At 37.8% G+C, this 25155-nt stretch overlaps 6 protein-coding genes across 9 annotated transcripts in view; 3 read left to right on the forward strand and 3 right to left on the reverse strand.

Moving 5' to 3' along the window:
• The window catches only part of LOC135840913 (mediator of RNA polymerase II transcription subunit 14-like), a 42377-nt gene extending 35125 nt beyond the window's left edge, over window positions 1-7252 (reverse strand). For 2 of the 4 annotated variants that reach the window (XR_010557809.1, XR_010557808.1), the window contains exons 1-26: window positions 6992-7251; window positions 6630-6816; window positions 6407-6539; window positions 6139-6312; window positions 5943-6068; window positions 5711-5843; window positions 5496-5632; window positions 5306-5409; window positions 5094-5211; window positions 4870-5011; window positions 4576-4789; window positions 4327-4486; window positions 4043-4250; window positions 3790-3950; window positions 3449-3701; window positions 3234-3377; window positions 3008-3148; window positions 2757-2929; window positions 2472-2666; window positions 1968-2328; window positions 1638-1846; window positions 1337-1495; window positions 1110-1244; window positions 865-999; window positions 530-781; window positions 348-444 (exon numbers count right to left, since the gene is read on the reverse strand). Coding sequence is in view for 2 of the 4 variants with exons in the window: in XM_065357671.1 (XP_065213743.1) it covers window positions 367-444; window positions 530-781; window positions 865-999; window positions 1110-1244; window positions 1337-1495; window positions 1638-1846; window positions 1968-2328; window positions 2472-2666; window positions 2757-2929; window positions 3008-3148; window positions 3234-3377; window positions 3449-3701; window positions 3790-3950; window positions 4043-4250; window positions 4327-4486; window positions 4576-4789; window positions 4870-5011; window positions 5094-5211; window positions 5306-5409; window positions 5496-5632; window positions 5711-5843; window positions 5943-6068; window positions 6139-6312; window positions 6407-6539; window positions 6630-6778 (4194 nt within the window). In the remaining 2 variants the exon portion in view is untranslated. Of the gene's footprint in view, window positions 1-22; window positions 445-529; window positions 782-864; window positions 1000-1109; window positions 1245-1336; window positions 1496-1637; window positions 1847-1967; window positions 2329-2471; window positions 2667-2756; window positions 2930-3007; window positions 3149-3233; window positions 3378-3448; window positions 3702-3789; window positions 3951-4042; window positions 4251-4326; window positions 4487-4575; window positions 4790-4869; window positions 5012-5093; window positions 5212-5305; window positions 5410-5495; window positions 5633-5710; window positions 5844-5942; window positions 6069-6138; window positions 6313-6406; window positions 6540-6629; window positions 6817-6991 lie in introns of those variants that run through there. The other 2 variants (XM_065357687.1, XM_065357671.1) reach the window with 2 other exon arrangements.
• Window positions 7253-7354: 102 nt separating this feature from the next.
• On the forward strand, window positions 7355-9172 carry LOC135840967 (small ribosomal subunit protein uS2-like). The gene is made up of 7 exons (XM_065357737.1): window positions 7355-7544; window positions 7700-7862; window positions 7945-8150; window positions 8253-8411; window positions 8498-8626; window positions 8725-8961; window positions 9061-9172. Exons 2-7 carry the CDS (start codon window positions 7730-7732, stop codon window positions 9121-9123), a joined length of 927 nt encoding a protein of 308 aa, XP_065213809.1. The 5' UTR covers window positions 7355-7544; window positions 7700-7729; the 3' UTR covers window positions 9124-9172.
• A 108-nt stretch (window positions 9173-9280) lies between these two features.
• drk (growth factor receptor-bound protein 2 drk) lies at window positions 9281-12917 on the reverse strand. Its single transcript, XM_065357764.1, has 7 exons — window positions 12609-12917; window positions 12389-12533; window positions 12185-12282; window positions 11956-12075; window positions 11710-11875; window positions 11181-11379; window positions 9281-10950 (listed from the first exon to the last, which is right to left on the reverse strand). The coding sequence occupies exons 2-6, from the start codon at window positions 12464-12466 to the stop codon at window positions 11200-11202; spliced, it is 642 nt and encodes a 213-aa protein (XP_065213836.1). The 5' UTR covers window positions 12467-12533; window positions 12609-12917; the 3' UTR covers window positions 9281-10950; window positions 11181-11199.
• Window positions 12918-13148: 231 nt separating this feature from the next.
• LOC135840961 (RNA/RNP complex-1-interacting phosphatase homolog) lies at window positions 13149-15259 on the forward strand. The gene is made up of 9 exons (XM_065357725.1): window positions 13149-13404; window positions 13511-13586; window positions 13666-13785; window positions 13857-13936; window positions 14016-14071; window positions 14158-14224; window positions 14321-14367; window positions 14454-14588; window positions 14665-15259. The coding sequence occupies exons 1-9, from the start codon at window positions 13373-13375 to the stop codon at window positions 14991-14993; spliced, it is 942 nt and encodes a 313-aa protein (XP_065213797.1). The 5' UTR covers window positions 13149-13372; the 3' UTR covers window positions 14994-15259.
• A 212-nt stretch (window positions 15260-15471) lies between these two features.
• Window positions 15472-24046, reverse strand: LOC135840990 (katanin-interacting protein-like). The gene is made up of 14 exons (XM_065357774.1): window positions 23257-24046; window positions 22157-23046; window positions 21858-22078; window positions 21570-21767; window positions 18224-18361; window positions 17996-18139; window positions 17631-17896; window positions 17351-17519; window positions 17069-17258; window positions 16818-16977; window positions 16579-16711; window positions 16402-16503; window positions 15951-16087; window positions 15472-15860 (listed from the first exon to the last, which is right to left on the reverse strand). The coding sequence occupies exons 1-14, from the start codon at window positions 23298-23300 to the stop codon at window positions 15704-15706; spliced, it is 2949 nt and encodes a 982-aa protein (XP_065213846.1). The 5' UTR covers window positions 23301-24046; the 3' UTR covers window positions 15472-15703.
• Window positions 15744-25155, forward strand: part of LOC135840945 (uncharacterized) — a 31494-nt gene continuing 22082 nt past the window's right edge. Inside the window, exon 1 of the mRNA XM_065357714.1 lies at window positions 15744-15882. The gene's annotated coding sequence lies outside the window, so the exon portion shown is untranslated. The remainder of the gene's footprint in view (window positions 15883-25155) is intronic.

Consider the following 25155-nt stretch of genomic DNA (forward strand, 5'->3'; position numbering starts at 1 on the left):
ATATTAACAAAAACTTTACAAATTAAACATACATACAGTTTACTAACTTTACACGCTACGAATAACAATTTAGATTACATCAGCGGAGGTAATAAATTCTAAAATACAAATAAAAATATATCATTACGAGCAACGTGATTTTCTTTTCAACGAAAAATTACGATCAACGTTCCACAGTAACAATGCGCAAATCGCGAGTTAACGTTACTGCGGACGGTTCCGTGATCTGATCAACATCATTTCGCCACAGCCTCGTACGAGTGTATTACTGTTACGAATCGAGCACATCAATTCGGATGTCGTAATCGGATACTCGTGAAATAAACGAATTTCTAGTATTTACGTACCGAACGGACCGACCGAGTATTATTGTAACGACGGGTTCATCTGTTGGGCAGGCGCATTCGCCATCACCGGCGAAAGTCCTGCGGAAGATTGAATCGTCTGAAAAATGGCAAAAGCGGTCAACGTAATTTTCACTCGTATACCTAATTAAGTAATTATACATTCGTAATCGAGGTGTAAATACCGAAGCAGAAGGCTCCGAAGGTAGCGCAAAGTTCATTAGGAAGTCGCGAATCGTAGGGAAGAGAGAACATTCGTTGTGCTGCGTGTTATACTCGCTGAAACGTTTGATATGCGCTCTCGCGTACGCCAGATTACTCGTCGCAAGATCATCTTTCTTTTCAGCCAGTTGTGTAGTATTATTTTGCGTATCGTACAGGACGGGCAACATTAAAAATGGAACATCGCTGGTCGAACCGACTTTAACCACGTGTAACTTGAATTCAAAAACGACACATATAAAATATCAGCGTTATCGATAACACGACTACAAAATGTTACGAGCTTTCGGCAACTTACGAAAAACAATATCTTCGATTCGTGAATAACAAAAGCGACCGCACCCGCATTAACGAACGACAATGCCGTAGGAGGTACACGCAGGCATATCTGTGGCATCCACTTCATCCCTTGTTGCTGAACTAAATTTGGCATCTAAAATAGAAAAAGCATACGCATATTATATAGTAAGTAAACAGGAAAAAATTTCACATCAGCGGCATTCAATAGTTGGACTATTAATTCGAGGAATTTCTATCACTAACCAAATCTAATTTTATTAATTGGATGAAATCTTGTAAGAAGCGATGTTGACAAGTCAAAAGTTTTGTAAACATATCGACGGAATGTGATTTATATGGCGGCGCGGCAACTCTCATATCGAAAAATTTTTCCATCACCTGAAACAAGTAAAACATATTTTTGTTTGAACGTTGATGTCTTCTTCACTCGCAATTCGCGATATAATGATCCGATATTTTTTCGAGTTCACCTGTAACTCCTCTGCAGTCCATGGTTCTTTGTTTTCGGACGTTGCTGTGATTTTAATGCTTAACGACTGAAAATGATCCTGATTCGTACAAACGAGACACTGCAGACTGTTCACCTTGAAATTTACGATATCTAGTTCCGGATTTTGGATTGACTCAGACTAGAAACGTACAACGATGAAAAAATTATTAGTCAGAGCAGCCACAGTATTCTCGAATATTGATCGGAGATCAGTCCTTCGATGGTAATGTTTGAAAGTTATACTCGTACAAAAAAATAAGTTTAGAAAAAAATACACTAACAACGATTTCTTCCGACTGTACAGTCCGTTGTAAATGTCTTCTCAATGACACGCAACCTAAAAATCTCTCCAAAGGACAAAGCTCCGGACCAGGTAAGTCTTGCGGATGAGCAGATGGAGTACAAAGAGAATCTAAAGCTTCGTGAGACAGTATGGTAGAAACGGCGTCGGCCCATGGTGTCTCCAGTAATATTCTTGACGACTGTCTCGCTAGAATAAAAACAAAAAAACAAAAATCAGGAATTGAACACTAATCCGTTTTGAGATATCTAGAAAGCTAAAATTTCTCGTAAAAGTTGAAACGGTTCAACCGCGCATTTCATCAACATACCTTGTGCTAAAAACGAATCGGTAGACGTATGTCCAACTGGTATGTTGCTAGAGCAGGCACCTGGTGAAGCGGTAGGCACCAGTCCAGCGGGACTAGGAACACGCGTTAAACTAGATCCGGGTGAAAGATTAATGTTTGACTGTAACGACGGCGGTGATGCTACACTGGTATGCGGACTAGCGGGCGTACATGGACTACTTGATCGCTGAATGGGTGATTTTGGACCTCCTCTGTGATGACTCAAAAAGCTGGCGAGACTATCGACCGGGTCAACGCAAATAGGAGACGGCGAATTATCATCTTCAGAATGCAAACGCCATCGAAGAATCGATTTTTCATCTTCGTATTTCGACAAAAAAGCCTAAGCGCGAAAAGAAAAATAAACATTAGCCATCTACTGGAAACATGTTCTCGACGCACGAAACGTTTATTAAATTGAGATGAAAATTGTCTACGTGCGTTGCGAGTACATAAAATCGTTCGTTGTGTTACATTCGATGTTACCTTCAAACCAGCGGCAGGTACGAATTCTGAAACCACGTTAGTTCTATCAAACGGGCAATACGTTGCATCACGAACGCTAATCAAACCGTCGCTCAACAACGTCAATTCCAAGCAACAACTTGCTCGATAAACGACCCTTAGTACGGTAGAGGACTGAGCTATTACGATAAAAGTTATCACAGGCGCGAGCGGTTCCTGAACGAGATTCACGTACGATCAACATTTTCAACATTAGAATAAATCCGCCAACAATGGAATACGAGTAATAAACTTCAACGAGCTTACCGAATTAGTAACGTATAAATGAGGCGTCGATGGTAATCTATTCAAGGACACTAAAGGCGGATACGTTTCGCAAAGAATTTGAATTAACTGGGCTAAATTCCTATTTCTATTGAGGTGATCTTCCAGTTGTTCTTTAACGAGAGAATGCGCGTTCGAACCTATACCCGTGAAACCTGCAAAAGGACATTTTCTCATTGCTCATTCCACAATATGTACTCCGCAATACGACGCAAAATTGAGATGAAACATACCGAATGAAATTTCGAACGAATTGATATTCGCGTTCCATCGAAAGGTAGCAGTAGCTTGCCTTCGGGCGTCTCCGTAACAAATCACTAACGAGCTATAATTATACGACGTCACCGTTGCGACGGATGATGAATTGAATTTTCCTAAACGATATCGAGATTATTATTTTTGTTTTTTGCTTTTTTTATTTCAATCCCCATCTAGTTCATCGATTGATAACAAACTTACCGAGTCTCGAATATTCGGCCATATCTTCTATCAAGCAATACAAATGAACGATTTGAGACCAATCTGCCATCAAAGAATCGACTATTTTGCTCGCCGATTCCGAACTATTCATTTCATGTTGAAAATAAACAGGACGCCGCGTACCTAAATAAAAAAATAATTTCAGTTAGCGCGCCGAAAACCGGATAATTTTTTCATATGTATCTACCGCGTACCTTGTTCTCTGGAATGAATACTCGCCGTACTCACCGGCGTACCGTACATTACAAATTCTATCGCCCAAAAATGACCATTTTCTTTGGAAATAGATCGAATAGACACGGATAGCAGTCTTTTCGTTAAAGTTATCCAACCGGGGTTCGTAACATCTATACCAGGCGGCGGCGGTAACTGAATCAGTTTCACAGACAACGCGGTAGCGTTGGCTTCTACTTGAATGCCTTGATGCGATATTTCTCGTTTCGTCAACTAAAATATTATAACGTAAGAACGAAAAATGGTAAAAAATAAATTGCAAAAATTAAAATTCAACGTCGAGGCTGATAATTACGCTTACTTCTTGAGTCAACGTTGTAAATGGTATACGTTGGTCGCAGAGCGCGACCGCATGAGCTAGTTCTGGTATGAAATAAGCCGGATGCTTGGTTTTTTTGCTCGCTGTTTCAATCGCGATAAGGTTTTTGCGTTTCGAACTAGCGTATTTGTTAGGAATAGCATCTGTAACCAACCAGGTGGAAAAAATTAGTTGGAAAACGACGAGCAAATCTTCGTACGTATGTACGAATCAAGAATGGAAATTTATGGCTGACCGATGACCGATGTAGAGAAACCGTGTGTGACAACAAAAGTATCGAGCTGGATTTTTGCGAAAGCTTTCAAATATAATTTGGGAGCTTCGTTTTCTTCGCACGGATCGTTCGAGACATTTTCTTTGACGGTAGATCGTTTAACGTGGATCAAGTAAAACCCGTATTCCATTTCGCAAGGATTTTTCAACTTTTCTTTAATTTCGACAATCTAAGAAGAAAACCAACGGAATGAAATCGATCGCAACAAATGCAAAAAATTAACGCCCGTAAAGTCGAAATATTACCAGAATAAAATTCGAATGCCGATGAAAAGTAACATACATTCTTCGTTTACTGATCTCGTTAATCGGATGCGTCGATTCGTATAATAGGGGCAAATGTTCGCCAACAGTCACAGGCAAATGTTGCAAAGTTTTCAAACAACGTTGCTTCGCTAACCAATACCTGTAATGGAAATAAATTCAGCTATTGTAACGTTTTCCGGAGTCGCTATAAGAAAATGCACTTTTCGTAAATATGCGACGGACGTTAACCTTATATCGGATATCAAAGCCGGAATATTAGACCTATCCGTATTGAAGGCGTTTTGCAATTCGGACACCACCGGAGGATAGCGATTACCATACTGCGGTATGTGACACTGTATCATACCGGTATGCGTATCAACTGTCACTAAAAGCTGTTCCGCTGGCAAACATGGCCACAAGACTGCTACCGACAGTATAGCCGGTGTTCCTTGTAGATCATCTGCAGACAAGTATCGTTTGATAAATACAATATATATGTAGAGGTACGTCGTACAAAAACATTCAATTTCACCATCTTACATCGGATGCCTTTGACAGTCGACTTTATTTCTTTTTTCAGTTCTATCAAACGATTTTTAGAACGAATGTAAATCGTATGAACTAATAATTTTTCCATCGATAAGTGATCCGTATTCAGAGTTTCTTCCATCGAATCGATTTCCTGCCAAGTGATAAATTTTCACGCATCAAATAACGCATTAAAAATACACCGATAAACGAATGAAATTGCGGTAGATACTGACTGCGCATTCCAACGATGGAACATGAACAACATTCAATGGCCTATCGGGTCTGTTCGTATCAACCAGTAGTGTCAACGTATATCCCAGTTCAGATTTCGAATCTTTCGCGGTCAACTCCCTAACACAAAAATAAATAAATAAATAAATAAATAAATAAAATACACGAATCGACGACTACAGTGTTGTAGGTAATTAATTAAAAAAGACTTTACTTCCAATACGAAACGGACAGACTCTTTCCTTGAAAATACTTATTCACTGCGACGTGCCCGTCGAGTCGATCTCTACATAATTTTATCGTTTGCGAGAAAAATACCTAAATCAAACGCGTATAAATTTTCATTCGTATTTCTCCGAACACAAAGTGTAAAAATTATGATAGCAAAACCGGTAAGTATGTACCTCCAACTGCAACGACTGACAGAAGAAATGTAAAAAGCTATAAACTTCCTTCAATGGATCCGTCGCCTCGGCGATTCTCGCTTGCAAAACTTGTTGCATGTACTGCTTTTGTACACTATGACTCAAGGGCTTTCCCTCTACAACACGTTACAAAAGTAGAATTTTAAAACATGGTACTCGCGACGCATCCGTTTAGCAAGTTGAAAAGAACAAACCTCCGGTTTCTCGGTCTTCGACCAAAATATCGATACTCAATAATCGCCACGGCATTACAGGATCGTCACCCATTACGGTTAACGAAACTTCAAACTCGTTAGCAACGTGGAATGTTACTCGTCCGTTTTCGATCTGAAAATTAACAAAGCATAGGCTCTATTTTTTAGTATCGTCAATTTTGCAAGCCAAAGTACGAACACACGAAATCATCGATTTTCACTATGTACTTACTTTTAAATTTTTCATTTGTGGAAGTAAATTGCTCGATACTAAACGATGCTGTATTACTTGATTCAATTTTAGCAATACCGACCTTCTTTCAGAAGGTGTAATCGGTTCACTAGGTAGAATACGATTCTAAAAAGACAAAACATTCGTTAGATTACATTTCTTCATCGACTGCTGGTAAAATGTGTTTCGCGATTACTTTAACGCAACACGGAATCCTGGTATAAGCACCAGTGGCGAGAACTTCTACCGCAGCAGGAATATGCAAATAAGGAAGACGAGCTTTAACCACCGTATCTCGTGCTATTCTGGCAAGCAAATCGGCTGTGTCGACGAACAACAAGGCTTGTTTGTCCAAGAATCCCATTATTCGCTGAAATCAATCAAACGGTACGATCGGCGATCGATTATTTGAAATGTTCGACAAATAATAGCGCGAATTTAAATAGCGAAAATATGTAGCTTACATTTGATTTCTCTACTTTCGACGCGCTGTTTAACCATTTAATCAACGCCATGAGTCTTATAAAAAGTTGTCTGGTTCTGTTGGCGTAATTGAATATCTCGACTTTTCTTTCCGTATCTGTTTTTCTGGGTAATCTGGCGAAAATGAATAATCCCAGTAAATTATTTCTAACGAACGAACGTGATCGAGTACATCATACATCAAATGAGATTTAAAATACATACAATTCAGCTAGAACGGTCAACTCGTGATAGGTTCGTTGTATAATGAAATCGATGAGTAATGAGAGAGATATGGTTCCTGCTTTTGTACCATCTTGAACCATATTACTGCCAGGCGGCGTCTGGTTTCCGTTAACAGGTACTGGCGACATTGCGGTGTTCGGTGTTTGAACACTCGGGCTAACGAAACCTGCGAGCAAAGAAAAATTAAGTCTAAAACTGAAAATTTACATGTAAGTATATCACTGATGGAGGTACAGAAACGAGCGCTCGTTTCATAACACGGTTCTTTTCAGACGTTGAAGAGAAAACCCTGTATCATCTTTTTAAAGATATCAATGAGACAAATCGTGCTAAAAACTTACCAACTATAAACGTCGAGTATTAGAATTTTAAAATTGAACGTGGAAAATTATAAAATACACGATACATTTTGTTCGTAGATAATCACTGAACACCAAGACTGAGTATTTATAATAAATTTACAGAATATTGAGAGGAATTGAGGAATGATCAATGAAATCAATTCTGATTAATGATCTAATGATCAATTGATCAATTCTACTCCGATCATCCAAGTTTGAATTTGAATCAGCGGCCACCTTTATCAAATAATAGATCACTTATCACAGAACGTGAGAGCCGAGGGACGAGACGTGAGCGGTGAGGGTGTGTTTTCCGGCTTCCGGGAGTTCCGGTCATCTTCCGGCCCAAACAAAATTGAAATTCGAAACACTGATAAAGTGAATAGTGATTAAAATAATAATAAACTGGAAATTATTCAATTCAAATTTCAAAATCAAAAAGGAAATTCCAAATTCGAATCGATCGATCCTTTCGATCGTGTAATGGTAAGGAATAATTGAATGGACAGGTGCGAGTAGTGTCATACCTTGGAATAGTTCTTTTTACTTTTACGTAAGTATTTTTACTCTTTTATTCGCCAATTCAATTGAATACATGCGAGCCGGTATTCTGATTTCTGATTATGATCAAGACGATTATCATGGATCTCGTTCTTCCTCATGCGATAGAGAAGGAATAGGTTGAATTATTATTGGTTATGGTTACAGGTTTTTCGTTGCTCGTATTGAAACGTGAAAATGTCAGGAGGACTGGAAATTTTGAATTTAACCGAAGGTGATATCACGAAAATGTTGAGCGCTAGCACGCACCTTGGCGCTGAAAACACAAATTTCCAAATGGAACAGTACATCTACAAACGACGTGCGGATGGTCAGTTACGCTCGCATCAGTTTAAATTTAGAACAATGCTAGGACCGAGGACGGTGTGAATTGAAATATTTTTCTGTCGCAGGTATCAATATATTGAATCTGCGAAAAACTTGGGAAAAATTGCTGTTAGCTGCGCGCGCGATTGCTGCGGTAGAACATGCTGCCGAAGTGTTCGTCATCTCGTCTCGACCTTTTGGCCAAAGAGCTGTATTGAAGTTCGCCGCTCATACTGGAGCAACTCCGATTGCTGGTCGTTTTACACCCGGCGCGTTTACTAATCAGATACAAGTGAGTGAAACAATCGTAATGAAGTACGAGTACTATACCTATTACCTACCTAGTTCGAGAACGTTGATTTTTGTATGCACTTCCGTGGTAATCCACGTTTAGGCTGCGTTTCGTGAGCCGCGTCTACTCGTTGTTACCGATCCTGCCGAAGACAAGCAACCAATAACAGAAGCTTCCTACGTGAATATACCAGTTATCGCTTTTTGCAACACAGATTCGCCGTTAAGATACGTAGATATCGCCATCCCGTGTAATACTAAGGTTCGTAATAAGTTCGCAGTTCTCAACTTATCCGGTTGAATTTACTTATTACCGATGTTATTTTGGTCTTTTGTCGCTCTGTTTAGAATGCTCATTCTATCGGATTAATGTGGTGGTTGCTGGCTCGTGAAGTATTACGTTTACGCGGTTCCATTTCGAGGGAAGGCAAATGGGATGTCGTAGTAGATCTATTTTTCTATAGAGATCCGGAAGAGGTGTATTTCAAATTCTGTTTATCGCACCGCAATGTGCGCCATTCATCGTACATACAACTTGTGTACGAGTAGTAACACTATTCGTTTGTTGTCCTCAGGCTGAAAAAGACGAACAAGCTGCTAAAGAAGCTGCTGCTGCGGTTCAAACTCCCAAACAAGAACCTCTCGAATACGGAGTTGCGCCGACAAACGAGCAATGGACCGAAGACGCTTCAAACCAAGCTGGTATTCAATCATCATGGGCCGAGGAATCACTTCAAGGTCAACCTCCCGCATTTCCACCTGCTGCTGCTGCTTCGGCTGCGATAGACGATTGGAGTGCTGCTCCAGCTAAGGTTAGGCTTTTTTGAAATACAATATATTCATTTTTATCGCGATATTTTAGCGACATTATTTTCTTCTTCTTTTCTACGCTTTACGTATTGTTATTTCAGAGCGAAACGTGGAATGCTGGAAGCGGCGGAAATTGGGGAACCAGCGCTACTGGAAATTGGTAATACTATTTTGCGTGTACGATTTATTTTCGAATAAATGATTTTCGTATAATCGGGCGTTTTACTATACTAATGGCATCATTTATCATTTCTTCACTACGATAGCGATTTGAGTGAATGACAGATTCTTGTTTCTGATTTAGAAAAATACACGAGTAAGTAATGGCAACATAGAAATACTTCTTTTATTACAAATCGAACAAACGATACAAAGTACATACTTATAATGTATATAAGTTGTAGAATGATAACATATGAATTAGAAAATAAAAAAGCCAAATAACTAATCAAAAGACGTACAATAAAAAAAACAATTTATCAAAAGGCACCTTATAACGAATAACAGCCTCATTAAAAGCATGGGATTATGGCAAGTTGCTAATTACATTTAGAAAAAAAAATGTAAACGATGTTAAGTGAAGTACAAAATTACAAAGTAATCGTATAAATACATATATTGAAGTGACTTAATCACAAGTTTTAATAAGCTACGGAAATTTATTCACAGAAGCGTATAAATTTTTAGTACAATGAAATTCTGTTCAACAGTCTTGAAACACCATTATAGAAATCACGTTATTCATTAGACACATGAAAACTTTTACCCTGATGGTAAAGAATTTAAACGATATCGAAATCATTTTCCCACTAAAAAATCAATTTTAACGGTAAAAAAAAAGTATTTGGCCCCCATGAAAATGAAACAAAAACTATATAAGTACAGGATACGAAGTGCTGGTTATAATAACGAAAAAAAGGCGTGTAAGCAAGCGAAATAGTGTCCAAGCTACAAACACAATGTAGATTATAAAAGCGAACGGAGGGAAAATTTCCATCATTAGGCCGACAAAATTTAATCTATAAACGAGCAAAACTGAAGTTCATTCTTTCCACGTTTCGTAGGAATCATACTACGTTTACATTTGCCTGTTTTATTACTCTCGCGGAAGTTGAAAATTTAACGATAGCTTTAGTTTCGTTTCGTTTCGTTTGCATTCAGCACTTCATAAATCAAATTTCCAACGCTTTTGTTCTTTGAACAAATAAACACCAAAGTTGGTTTGGCAAAAAAAGGCCAACATTTTCAAAAAATTAGCTACCGGTTTTGCGGAAGTTAGTAAATTACGCGGACTGTCAAAAAAGGTCAAGATTATCATCAAATGTAAATCCAGACTAATATTATCCATCAGCCGGAGATGAGGATTTGTTCGTCGAGTGTTCTATGGCATAATTCGCGCATTCTATACGACGAATACATTATTCTCCTTATTTTATTACTAACAATTACCTATTACATACTTTTAAATACATGTTTCTAAGTATAGAAGAATCTCGATAAGGTTAAATAAATAAATTTTTGATTTTAAGGCCGTTTCATCAGCCTTACCAGAGAAAATATTAAAAGATGTAGGTAAGCGTACAATACAACACACCATCGGACGAAAACTTGATAAATCGACGCGCTTCCCTCCGATTAAAAAAAAAAAAATACATGATAATTGGGATTCTACCGCATTTTTTACAAAATATTACAGCGTAACACAGAAACACAATAATTAATACACGTACATAAAATTACTCTCTAATTATTAGTAAACGGTAAGAATTTGTCGTATTAATAACACAACTACAAACAAGTTTAACATTTATGGAAGACTATTTGCGTAACGTTATAATTAAAAAAGATGAAAATGCTCCAAAACTAAATAGCGCGACTGCCAAATGTTTTCCGACATCTTGAAGCATATATGAACAACTTTCGATAATTTAAAAACGATATATTGTAATACGGCAAACATTTTTTGCAGTTGATTAGCGAGACAAAAGTACCTGCGTGTTTTAGAACAACATACCAAATAAGTACAGTACATACGATAGGTATATATTACATAATATACATAATAATATGTACATATTCGACGAGAGTGGAACTGATATGTGAATCACAACAGTAAGTAAGTAAGTAAGTACGGTGTTAAATCAGAAATCACAATAAAATGAAAAAGGAAAGTTTCAAATGACCGTTCACAGTAAATAGCGCTTTAGTAGTCAAGTCATACCTCAATTTGAAAAATGTTTCTAAAACGATTGGTGGTAAGGTTGAACGTAAGTAGCAGGAAATAAACCTTCACGACTACCTATTTCACCTTTCCACCAATGCACATCCGTTTTGTCAGTCACTGTGATTACATCTCCTCTGGAAAAAGCTAATTCTCCTGCCTCTTGAGGGGTGAAGTCGTAAAGCGCTTGAACTAAATTCTGTAACCGAAATAATAAATTAAATTTGTGAGAAAAACTAAAAACAAAAAAACAATTTTTCGCATTACGAAGGAAGAAAGACACGACGTTGAAATTGAAATGAAAACGCTAGTTTTTGCAATCAATTTTCATATGGCATCGATTCGTCTACAATTCAAATCAACCGGATAACCGCAGTAACAGATTATCTAGTTCTGCGCTTTTTTCGCACTATTTTCCTTTTTATTCGACTCGAATACTTACTTATTAAATAAATAAATGTACGAAAATGGTTAAATAATACGCCAAAATGAAACGAACTAATACTGGCGACGGCCTAATGAAATTTACCTCATTTAAATGTAAATCACGTAATCGCACATCCTGTGACCGAGATACTGAAGCCGTCCTATGATATTCGACCAATTCATTCAGGCTATTGAATTTTACGACCCATAAGAAGAACTTGCCCTGCGCATCGCGCAGTACTTTGAAATGTTGTACTCCATCGGAACATCTATAAAGTCCAATTGATAAATCATCAGGAAAGAGTCTTTTAAGATTCTTACCCGATGGCACAAACGATGATTCACTCACTTCACTGATAACGAAAAATCTCCGGGGGAACTTTCACTTATTCTAATCAAAAAGCTTCCTTCAGGTTTATTCGATAGGAGTTTTTCAGCATCTTGTCGAGTAATTCGTCCGAAATACCAACTATTCGTGTACACAACAACAACAACAACAATAACAACAATATCCCGTGAGAAACACCAAACAATTACGAAGTAATCAAAGCTGAGAATGAAGTACGAGTGTAATTTACTTGTGATTTTTCATCTCGATATAATTGCTGGGTATCAGTCCTTCTTTTCCATCTAATTCGGCTCGATACCAGTTGGCATCGTCTTCCATATTTAAAACCTGTACGTGAAACGATTAAGGGATGAAAAATTTTCAACCTAAGTATACGGACTACAGGCGTACCCCAGGAACAATAAGCCCTGAAGGGACGAATTTCGTCACTCACTTTCAACACATTTCCTCTTCTGAAGCACAGTTCATCGTCTGCGGTTGCATTGAAATCGTGTTTTGCAGTAGCTTCCATGGTACAGATGATAAGACTGACAGCTCAATACTTCGTTTCGGAGACAGCAGCTACGTTCTTGAAATTTCTGCGAAATAATCACCAATTATCCGTAAATGCTGATAAGAAATGAACTTACGATAAAGAATCTACTTCTCCGTACCAAGTTTCTGATTATTATACTTCCATTCGCGAATTAATTTAGAAAATAACACATTCTATACGAGGAATCGAAAATCAATCCACCGCTCCGAACAGAAGGGAAAACGAATCGAGATTACACTTTCAAACTACTGCAAATTTCAAGATTTAACAACCAATCGAAGAAAAACTTGAAATCTTGTAAGATATTCGACTAATTAACGCGATTTTTCATGATTACTAATTAATCTAATGAAATTCGACTTTACGTCCGCATCAAAAACACTTCTTGAGTTTCAAGTTTCCAGCTTTCCACAAAATTCTTCGTTGTGTTGTGTTGGGTGGTTTCATGGTTTGACATAATAATAAACGAAAAAATTTGCTATAATTTTAAATGTTGTGATAAAAAAATGTTGGCAGCAGTGAAGAACCGTGAGCAGACCGGACCAAATTCGCTGAAATACCGGTACCGGCAACACGGATCGTAACGCCAACGTAACAAAACTTTATCAACTGCAAACGTGACAGATGAAAAACCTAGTTTTTATCAGTAAACAAAACAGCTCTCAAAAAAAAAATTATCTTCAGTTTTCATGAACATTGAACAAAAATTCAAAATTTCTCCAAGTTTATCTTCATTTCTTTAAATTTAAAAGTTAAAAAATTTACTGACGAGGCAGAAGAGCCAGCCAGACAACAACTTTTTTCCTTTTACCCAGATCATCTTGTTTAATTTCAAGTTCTTCGTTACAACTGAATTTGTTTTCAATTCCATCAAGCAAGACGATGTCTCGTTATAAATCACCTATTCCAGATCGGTAAGACAGGAAACATATTTTTCACTTTATTTGACGCTTAGTCCTGTTTGAGACATCATAACAAGTACTAATTATCGTTACGATTTGTTTGAATTGATTCTTACAGCTGGTTGGAGTATACATCGGTCGGAAAACAGATTGACGTGACTCCTTTTCTCGCTTTCAAAGTACCTTTAAAAGATGTAAGCGAATCAACTCGTTAATCTTCTGTATTATGAACTGATAACCTCCGGCAGGTGACTGTTTTTGTTTAAATTTCAGACATTCTTCAGTAATGTTTCACCCGAGCAGAAGTTCAGTCCGTCGGATTTGATCGAATCGGTTCCAAATCTGTCTCTTGTTATCGATCTAACCAATACTCAGAAGTATTACTCGGGAAATGTACGATAGAATTCATCGCGTCGATATAGTCGCGTTCGAATGAGTGTTTGATTTGATTTTTTTCTTCGCAGGACTTCCTTAACAGTGGTATCGAGTATAGAAAAATCTTTTGTCCCGGCCATCAAATTCCACCTCGAAGACTTATTAAAAAGTAATGATTTGTATTAAGAGTACGTTATGCGTATTGAAAAATGAGTGTTAATCACGGTTTTCTGCGATCTATTTTGTAGATTTTTCCGAATAGTAGACGATTTTGTGAAGAAAACTAACGATAGCGACGATAAAGGTATTCTAACGATTCTAAATGATTACGTTAAACGCACTCCTCGGAAATGAGGCGAACTGATTTTGTAATTTGTGATTATTTTATAGGCCAAGTTCGTTTAATCGGTGTTCATTGTACTCACGGTATCAATAGGACAGGTTTTTTCATTTGTAGGTCGGTTTAGTCTTAAATATTCGTAGAAGATGATGTATTCGATATGCTACTCGAACTATTCGTTCAACTCTTTCAAACGATATTTATGATTTTCAGCTACATGATAAACAAATTGGGGTACAATTCGGAAAAAGCAATTTCGGGTATGATATTTTTGAAAATTAATCAATCTGTTCTGTGAAGCTCATTCGAGTACTAGTTTTTTTAAACTGTTTTTTCCTCCCCACAGAATTCAATTCAGCCCGAGGACACGACATCGAGCGAGAAAATTATTTGAATGCTCTTAAAGAATACGACAGCAATCCGCTACAATTTCAATCATCCGAATGCGATGAAACAAGTTCCGCTTACCATTCCGATAGCGGTATGTAAAACGTTATCGATGATCTACGTATATTACGAGAATAATCGCCGTTTTCATTTTTATTCGCGTTTTTTAGAAAGTGCAGTTAACGACCTTCCGGGCCCACAAAAATCATATCGTCCCCCGTATTCGTCCGAAAGCAACAGTTATCATCACCCTTACCGTCCAGCCAGAGATTACCGTAATAGAATGCAAGATCTACCGTTTTCCTATGGTCAGCCATATCGGCAAAATGCTAATTTTTACGAGGACTATCGCTATCCGATGGAAGAAAATCCGCGTTGGCGGAACAATTATCGAAGTTCTTTTGTGACGAACTCGAATTCGTCAAGTTTCGAAGTTATTGATCCGTATTTTCAACGTACAAATAGAACGTATAGAAATGGTAGAAACCGAAGGTATTAGGTAATGTTGGTCGTTTTTATTTATCGCTGTAAAAGTGGAGCACTATACCGGGCGATATGTTTGCGTATATGACACTCGACCGTCCGATTTATGGAACAATATCTCATACCTACTCGAGCTTTTGTAGTTGAAGAGAATGGTTGATCAGTGACTATCGTACCCTCGTTATAGTGCTCTAATTAAAAGGGTTCCAATGAACTTTTGTAATTTTTTAATATTTTCGTCAATTAAGAAATGCATAAATACATGCGCTATTTCAATCATAATAGATTTGTTTTTCAATGAAAACGCATTCGAAGTGTAAGTACGTTTTCGAATGATACGCGCCCGTTCTGTTAGTCGAGAAAATCTGTATAAAAAACACAATATGGCCGCCGATGTTGAAATTTTTCTCCCCAATAACAGCGATTTTGGTCGGTACATTGAAGAGTAGGTAGATGAAAAAAAATATACGCTAGATTAAAAATCGATATCGAGATAAGACTTTCAATTCTCTATTTATTGTTCATCACCGTTATCGTTATCAAGTAATATATTACTACGTATTAATTAACTTACAAAAAAATCACAGCTATCAGTATTTTGCTGGGGTTGGTATTTAAAAAAATTGAGCATTTTGATTGAATTAATCGAATCGATGATTTGTAAATTTCAGCGCGATCGTAGTCGAATTATCGGTTTAATAACCGGAGATCGAGTACCGATCGTTTCTATTGTAAAAGTATTTTGTGCAAGTAATGGTTACTGTTGTTGGTGTTGCTCAGGGATGTAAACGGTCGTTGCGATTGGTCAGCTGTTAGCTTTCCCTGGTGAGAACTTATTCGTTCGTTGATGACATCTTGTTCGTAATTTTTGAAGTCGCTGATTCTGCATCAAAATACGTATAACGGTAAGCTGCGGCGTATGAAAAAAAAAAAGGAACACTCTACTCGAGTAATATACTTTCATAATACCTACCTAGTAATTCCGTCGTTTGAATTGAAAACGGCGCTCGTTTCTACGTTGAATATGATGGTTTTCGACGAAGTTTTTTGATCCGAAGGATTCGATTTATCCATTATTCCGTTATATACTAATAAATCATCGACCAGTATCTGAAATATCGATGATTATCATCGTTATTGTTAATCGCTGGTTAAATAAGTAGAAAAATTAAAAAGTACAAATACGATGAAAAAAAAAAATAGGTAGGTACTAGGTAGATATTGAGATTTCTCTTTTTTAAGGTTGTGCCGAATAGTCAAACAGGAGAGCCTTTTCACCCCGTGGTGCTCTCGAAATCAAAAAATGAAGCTAGTTACACGCGTATTTATAATTTTACGCTTTTGCGAGGGAAATACACGTACGAGTATAGCGGATAGAAGTAAGAAATGTTTTAAATTTTAAAAATGTATTCGAAATAACTTACACCAAATTCTTTTACTCCTCTGCTCGGCGTTTTACTGTAATTCCACAGTCTAATCATAGCGATGGAAATCGGTTCGTCAAAAATCAAGTATATTCTATTCAGCTGCAAGTACTCGTAATTACACAAACAGTAAACAAAAGGTTGCGGCGAATGCCGGATTCGATTCATCTTACGTACTTCAGAAGGCAGAATTGGCGCTAGCCACATATGAGAGCCGTCCATGGTATCGTAAACGCCGTCTACGAGTTTATCCGCCGTACGAACGTCGTTGTTTATTTCATTCAAGATGTTTATGTCCGGCGGATGCGCGCTCACGTCTGTACGTACATATAATCATTTCGGAAATTTCATTATTTTACCGGGCGATTTCGTTTTACCTTTTTGCGAAAGTGTAGGTATGGTACGAGTAGGGGTACTTAATGTTACTGTTCAACATAATTAGGCGCCCTTGTATGTCGTACATTTGAATACCATTCAAACCGACATAGTACTGGTCACCCCACGTGGATAACACCGCTAGTTGGTATACGAATCCCCGAGGCGCGGTCGGGTGTTCGTAAGATGATACTTCCACTCCTGCGTATACGTGAAACACTTTCGTTCAATTTTTCGGCAATTTATTAGTACGAAGGGCTCTAGCAGGAGATAAGGTTTGGCGTACACTTACTTCTGGGCGATAGTAACGAAAGCGCCGAGTATAAATTATCGTTTATGGACGCACTTTTGAACTCTAAAGGTTTCAAAAGAGGTATTCGTTGTCCAAAATCGTAATGACAGTATCCCGGCGCTCTTCTCACTTCGATGAATTGCCGATCGCTCAGCTCTTTACCGTCGACAGACAAAGATATCAGCTTCACCTGCGTAAAAGTTGGCGTACAGATTTTAGAAATTAGGCGAACCAAAATCATTATACCAAGTGCGAGAGTGCGAGCTTCACTATCACACTAACCCCGTAGTACGATGATTCCGGCGACGCGTTGTAATTCCAAATCGTTAACGCCGACAAATGTACCGGAGTTGAAAATTTTAAAGTTATTATAACGGGTAACTCGTCGAATTCAATCAGCCACATTTCTTTCTCATCGACGGTGAGATTATTCTTACTCGTATTCAGTAATCTGAAGTTTATTTTCAATCGGACCGAGTTGTTAGTTCATATTTCATTTTTTACACATATAGGTAGATCTGCGCATTTGAGCTACGGATACCTACTATAGCTACGTACTTACCTTTTGATATTGTCATTTTGTATATTACACTCGATTTCAGCTATATCTACCATTACGCCAGTTTGCCCGATTACTTCCAGACCGGTTAAGCCGATAAACGGACTATTTTTATCCCAAACGTTTAATATGTTAATCGATAGCGAATTTTCACATAGCGCCGAACTGGTGCTGTTTGCTGTGTTGTGTTCTGTTTCCAAAATGGCTTGTTTTTCGAGTCCTTTGTTGTCTATTTTTTGAGCGTGAGTCAAAGGTCTGAAGTCTTGCATCTGAAAAATTTCAACGGCGGGTTTGTAGCGACGATTAATTTGTCTATATTTTACTTCGTTTCCACCCTGGTGACTTTTTCTTTCAGATGCTCAACTTACATTTAAAACCGATGTTAGCGGTCTACCGGAGTATTTTTGTGCGTTGATACCTTCCACGATCGATGTTGTTATTATCGCTTCGAAAGAGTCGTCGTTTTCGCTCATTTTTTCAAGTATTTCTTCATCCAGTGTGTACAAAATAGTCTGCGCAAATTATAATTCAAAATTTAAGGAAGTACATAGATGGTATACAACTTTGTTTTTCAGTAAAAAAAAACTAAAACTTACGTCACCAAACGAATTCAGCGATCCTAGTATTTCTCCGCTGGCTCTGGCTATTTCACTGCAAAAAATACACGTATTGTCTAACATTATACGAATATTTTTAACACCTCTGTACGAGTGAATTCTCGACTTGTTGTAATTCTAAAAGTCGAAACAAGAAAGCAGAATGAATGAATGAAATAGGTACCTATAAGTAAAGGGTACCCCCGGATAAGATAGGCAAAATGCCCTTAACCTCAGATTTCGATGAAACTCACAGGGTATGTTTAGTACCCCCGAAAAATAATTTTGGGCCCATAACCCGCTCCCCACCCCACCCCCCTTAGGCAGGGGGGGCCAAAAAACGCGTTTTTCAGGGGAAAAATTCTGCATCAGCGAGTAATTTAGATAAATTTATTCTGTAAACGAATATAGTTAGAGGATACATGGGGGTACCTCCCTGAATTTTTTCAGAATTTTTCATCGCATGGGGGGAGAAGGAGGGACAAAAGAAAACTGTAAATCGACATTACTCTGGAACGAAAAAACATACCAAAACGATTTTTTCGTCAAATATGTATTTTTAGGTCTACTTTCTATAGAAATCATCACCCGGCCGTTTGGAGTGGTGGGTCAAGCTCAAAAGCTCAAAAAACTCTCAAAAAACCACGTTTTTTACGTTTTTCTCCAAAAATATGGGCAAATGGCGGAAATTGAAGAGAACTAAGTTGTTCAGCGTGAAATTTTACCTCAGAATGTGTAATTGAAAGAAGTATTTTTGCTTATTTGTATGTATCAAGATAGCTGAAAGGGTATTCCTGAGTAAAATAAGTGAAATGCCCCTGTCCTCAGATTTCTGAAACTTTGATGAAACATCGTTGAGTGCCTTTAAAAAAAATGTTGGACCCAAAAAAAATTCCCCCACCCCACCTCCCTTGCTCACAATACCGAAAAAACATTTTTTTGGGGGAGGAATCATGCTTCAATAAGTTTTGAAAAAAAATCTGTATTCACTCAAAATATGTACTTGAAGAAGATAATGATTCTAGCAACGTGAATTTTTTCAAAAATTGTTGGCTCTCCAGGGGAAAGATATTAACAAAAGAAAATTTGAAACTGCCGTATCTTCAAACCTAATTCAAGCACATGAATTTTTTTCAAAAATATATCAGCATGAGTACTATAATTGCCATTTTTTTTTCAAATTTTCCCTCCAGGTGAGCCATCTTCAAAAACTCAAAAAACACTCAAAATTGTGTTTTTTGGGTCACGGCACCACCAAAAAAAAACGATCTGTAATTTTTCATTCTGGCCTCCAAAAACAATAGAAAACCAACTAACTTCTTGAAACTCCAATTTTGGGGCCATAGGCACCACCTCTCACAAATTTTTTGGCGAAAGTAGATTGACAATATGGGTATCGTTATCATATGAATCGAACTCGCTGAACACGAATATGAAGTTTTATTTGCAGTTGGATCCTCCTAACGGTCACATTGTGGAAAGGGGTTGCCCAAAAATTAGATTTTTTGTGAAAAATGCTTCATTATAGCGCAATTAACGCCATGCAAGTTCTTAATCAAGATTTTCTTGAATTACAAGTATTTTTCAAGTACATAGTATCTAACTCAAAACTATCAGAAAGGTTTCTTTTTGGTGTCGACCATTAAATTTTTATGTGAGTTACCTACCAAGTACATTGAAAACACAATAAGTATACCTAATACCTAGTAGATGGGTGGATCGCGAAATAATGGGGAAAATACTGTGAATTTTTATCAATTACAGCAAAAACCGTCATTTTGAGTTGAAAGTTGCACAGAAAAATTCTAGCTCTAGAAGTGCCCCTAAAAGGAAAACATGGGCCCTCAAAGTTGGGGGTAATTTTAAAAAAAAACGTGTTTTTTCACTGAAGCCCCTGTACCCAATTTGTTTTGAGAAAAATGACGACCCAGTCCCAAATGAAATTATTTGAGATTCTGCGTCCATTCTATGCTATTGTTTTTAATTTGTTATTGCTAATTTCGAAAAATTACCCACAATTTAGGAATTTTTTGCAATTTTTCTCGATTTTTAAAACCTAAAATATTGGCGTCACTGCGTCCCAAAATATTTCCTCAGTTTCAGAAATATATCTTTCAATGTTTTTTCTTCATTATAGCGAAACATTTGCGAAGAAAATATTTTCAAAACCAACTATTAATACCCCCCCCCCCAAAAAAAAGGATTTGCAAATTTTCAATCGCTCACTAGAACTCTAAAAGTGCACTTGGATTTTGACGGCAATAGCATAGATCGACGCAGAATCTCAAATATGTATGTACTTTCATCATATGTCTCCTCTATATTATATTTTGAGTGAATTTAAAACATTTTTTTTTTTTTTTTCAAAACTCGTTGAAGCATGATCCCTCCCCCCCCCCCCCAAAGAAACGTTTTTTCGCTATTGTGAGCAAAGGAAGTGGGGTGGGAGAATTTTTTTTGGCTCCAACATTTTTTTGAAAGGTACCCAACGATGTTTCATCAAAGTTTCAGATATCTGAGGACAGGGGGATTTCACCTATTTTACTCAGGAATAACCCTTTCAGCTATCTTGATACATACATATAAGCAAAAATACTTCTGCGCGTATAGTTTTACCGTACGATCGCGCGGTATAAATGAATTTTCAATTACAGATTCTGAGGTAAAATTTCACGCTGAACAACTTGGTTCTCTTCGATTTCGGCCATTTGTCCATATTTTTGGAGAAAAACGTAAAAAACGTAGTTTTTTGAGAGTTTTTTGAACTTTTGAGCTTGACCCACCACTCCAAATGGCCGGGTGATGATTTCTATAGAAAGTAGACCTAAAAATACATATTTTACGAAAAAATCGTTTTGGTATGTTTTTTCCTTCCAGAGTAATGTCGATTTAAAGTTTTCTTTTGTCCCTCCTTCTCCCCCCATGCGATGAAAAATTCTGAAAAAATTCAGGGAGGTACCCCCATGTATCCTCTAACTATATTCGTTTACAGAATAAATTTATCTAAATTACTCGCTGATGCAGAATTTTCCCCCTGAAAAACGCGTTTTTTGGCCCCCCTGCCTAAGGGGGGTGGGGAGGGGAGCGGGCTATGGGCCCAAAATTATTTTTTGATGGTACTAAACATACCCTGTGAGTTTCATCGAAATCTGAGGTTAAGGGCATTTTGCCTATCTTATCCGGGGGTACCCTTTAGTTTCCTACCAGCCCAATATGATACGTATTTACGTTGTGTAAGCCATATTATATAGAGCTCAATACAGTCGAGGAAGTGCCCATCTAGTACGAAGTCGAGATTGGTACCATACTTGATACTTATCGATGTAGTGTGATTGTTCAAACTTACCCAAATTCTTATCATGGCGATGGTTTCAACGGTGTAAAATTTAATATAAATATAATGATGTGCGCCAGGAGTAAACGGTGTCAACCACAGATGCATATCGTCGTGCGTTCTGTTCACGTTATTCAACAAATTCGTGACAATTCTCGGATCCTTGTGGTATTCCGGTAATACATTAATATCGGCGGGGTCCGCGGTTATCTTAAATAAGAAAATTAATTTCGCTTTTTATAGTAGGTATCTATTTAAGCAGGAAACAGAAATGTGCGTATATCTTATAGCTATACCTACCTCTTTTACTTTGATTTGTTTGCCTTGCGAATTGAATAATTCTATTCCGTTCAAACCAACGTAATGTTTATCACCCCATGTTGCGGTAATGTCAAATGTAAGATGAAGACCGCTAGGTAACTCGGGAATAATGCATTCGTCCGGTACAGAATCGGCTGAAGCAGCGGACGCCGGTGTTACTTGACTGACTGCGTCTTTCTGTTTAGTCGTATTTTCACTATCTGAAATGGTAATTAGTTTTTCAATACGCGTTGGGTAACTATATGTATACTTAGATTCGAAGCATGTGAAAAACAAACTTTTGCCGATGCGTCCTTTATGCTTCTTATTGAATATTTTCAACGAAGTCCACGATTCTTCCAACGTTTTGTTCGAGTAATTAAACTGCGAATATTTCGTATCTTTTGTATTGTTTTTACCATCGAAGGTTTGATGATGAGTGTGGCGATTTGCGGCAAAACTCGATTGCAAATTCGTTTCGGATGCCAGTTGGGAAACGTTTATCAGCGGTTTGTCGTTATCCACGTAAATTAGAGAATTATTTCGAGACGTCGCTCTTCTTCCGTACTTGGCGGAACCTTTTCTGGATACAGGTTCTTCGGATTTGATCGAACATTTCTCTAAAACACTCAGCAAATCTGCGTCCTGTTCCGGCGTCGGTGTCGTCGTCGCGACGTCCTTCGAGTCGACAATCATGGTGCCAGTCGACGAGTCCGAATTCGCCTGCTGACGACTTTCATCGGCCGCAACCACGCCGGATACTATACTCGAAGATCTGGACGTGAAATGCGTCTGCGAACGTCTACCGTACTTGGCGGAATTTCGCTTAGCCGCGTTGGAAAGCTCATCGAGCTCGAGCGAACCGTATGCCGGCAAATTATTGGCTAAAATTTCCGCGGACGCGTCTTCGTTTTGCATAAACGGTCTGAACTGGCTGGATGCTCGTCGTCCGAATTTGGCCGACGGATCGCGTTTACTTGTCACGACGTCGTCGTTGTCATCGTCCTCGTTAGCCGACAGTAAATTGATCGGATGCGACTGCGAGTCGTCGTCGTATACCTTTTCGTCGTTCAAATCAAGCAAAATTGGCAAGTTTGGCCGTATTTGATGTACTATTTGGTGATTCGAGGTAGATTTTTTCGACGTACTTTGCGTAAATTTTGTCCAGACGGATTCGTTTTCAATCGGGCTGAAAGAAATACGCGTGCACTTCAATAGGTATAGATATAAAAAACATAGCTTACGGGCTATTTATCGTTTGTGCGTGTCCAATATTTCATGATTTCTGTACCAGGATACGTAGGTATGTGAAAAACGAACCAAGTACATACACCGCAAATTGCAGTAGAAAAGCACCTTAAGATCTGCGAAATATAGGAATACAAAAATATCTACGTACTTGCTCGTGATGGGTGTCTCGAGCCAATCAGGTACGGTATTCATTTTTCATGAAAAAATATAAAATGTTGATCGCACACGTCACACTCATAGTTTATTTTGATCGTTTTATTATCGTACGCGAGAGCCGAACAAATAATTTATAGGTTCTGAATTATTGCTTAACGGGCATTAGGTACTACTCGTATAGCGGTGTACAACCATAGATATTTCAGTTTTTTGGAACTGATACAATCCACGAGGTTGAATACATTGGTAGATACGCGAACTACACCTAGGTACCTAGGTACCTAGGTACGAGTATATTAGAAGTAACCTGTGCGCAGTACAGATTCTAAATCGTTCTCCCATGATTCGCCTGTGTACATAAGCGAGTAATAAATGTGGTAAAAAACATTTCCAACGGCCAACGCTAATCATTTTTGTTTAATTTTAGGTTTCCTTAGAAACCACTCGAATGCAAATGTCAAATGTTTGTGAGTTATTGGTAGAATACCTACGTAAAGCGATACAAGAACAACGTAGTACTTATATGGTAGGTCTAGGTAAGGTATATAAGATTGGTTCATCACCATTTTATACCTATCGTATTTTAAATAAAACGTCCGTATGGATGATTCTATCTCACCTCACAATCTCCTTTATCTCGCTATCAAGTATCAGTCATTTAATTATTATTCTACTCGATGATGCAGTTGCTATTGTGTAGAATACAGGTAGCGATGTTTCTAGTTTTTAGTTTTCAATTTTCGAAAGAAAATGGTTGGACTTTGCACCTACCAGGCGTTAAGGCGTTTTTAAAAAAATAAAAATATATTATTCTATTTTTAGTCCAGTCATTTTAGCAAAATTTTTAGTCGAACCTCGAGAAAATTAGCGGCAAGCTGAATTTTACATTAATTTGTTCAGATTGGTCTCTAAAACAACCCATCAAAAGTTGCACCCCGCAACTTGACCGCTACCCCCGCAAGAGGTCATTAACCTTTGCCGAAACATGTTTTTCGGCTTTATCGCCGAAATGAAGGGTCCTAGAGGGAAAATGTTGAATAAATATTCTACGTTAAATTTCCTATTACCATGACCAGTTCAGTTTTTCCCAAAATGGCGATTTCACCCTTACTAAGGAGAGGGTAAAGTTGTCAATTTTATGAAAATTGTTTTAAAAAATGAAAATCGACAATTTAGAACGTGAACTCGGTTCAGGGTACACTCGAAAATATTTTGACCAAAGTTGCACACCGCAACTTGTATGTTACCCCCGCAAGAGGTCATTAACCTTTGTCAATCTACGTTTTTTGGCAATTTAACCGAAATGAAGGGTCGAAGGGGAAAAAGTGATTGAACTAAAATTGTTCTACGTTAAATTTCCTATAAGCATGACCAGTTCAGCTTTTCCCAAAATGGTGATTTCACGCTTACTAAGGGAGGAAGAGGTGTAAAGTTGTCAATTTTATGAAAATTGTTTTAAAAAATGAAAATTGACAATTTGAAACGTGAACTCGATTCAAGGTACATTCGAAAATATTTTGACCAAAGTTGCACACCGCAACTTGTCCGTCACCCCCCCCCCACCGCAAGAAATCATTAACCTTTGTTAATCTACGTTTTTCGGCTATACTGCCGAAATGAAGGGTCGGAGGGATAAAAGTTTTCTTTTCTATTTTGAAAACTAAAAATGTCAAAAATTTCCTAGGACACTCAAAATGACTCAAAATGCCTCCCAATTAATTTTTTTGTTCGAAAATAGGCTGTAAGCCAAAAATCGTAGCTTTTTATGTTGATTCGTTCGCGAACTGCTGTTCATTCACTTATTTTTTCAAAAAACCTCATCGGAGAAAAGTTTGGATTTGAACCAAACGAATTTGAAAATATGTTTTCAAATTAGGTACCAAATCGAAAG

Source organism: Planococcus citri, chromosome 1 (genome assembly GCF_950023065.1).
Source record: "Planococcus citri chromosome 1, ihPlaCitr1.1, whole genome shotgun sequence".
Lineage (NCBI taxonomy): Eukaryota > Metazoa > Arthropoda > Insecta > Hemiptera > Pseudococcidae > Planococcus > Planococcus citri.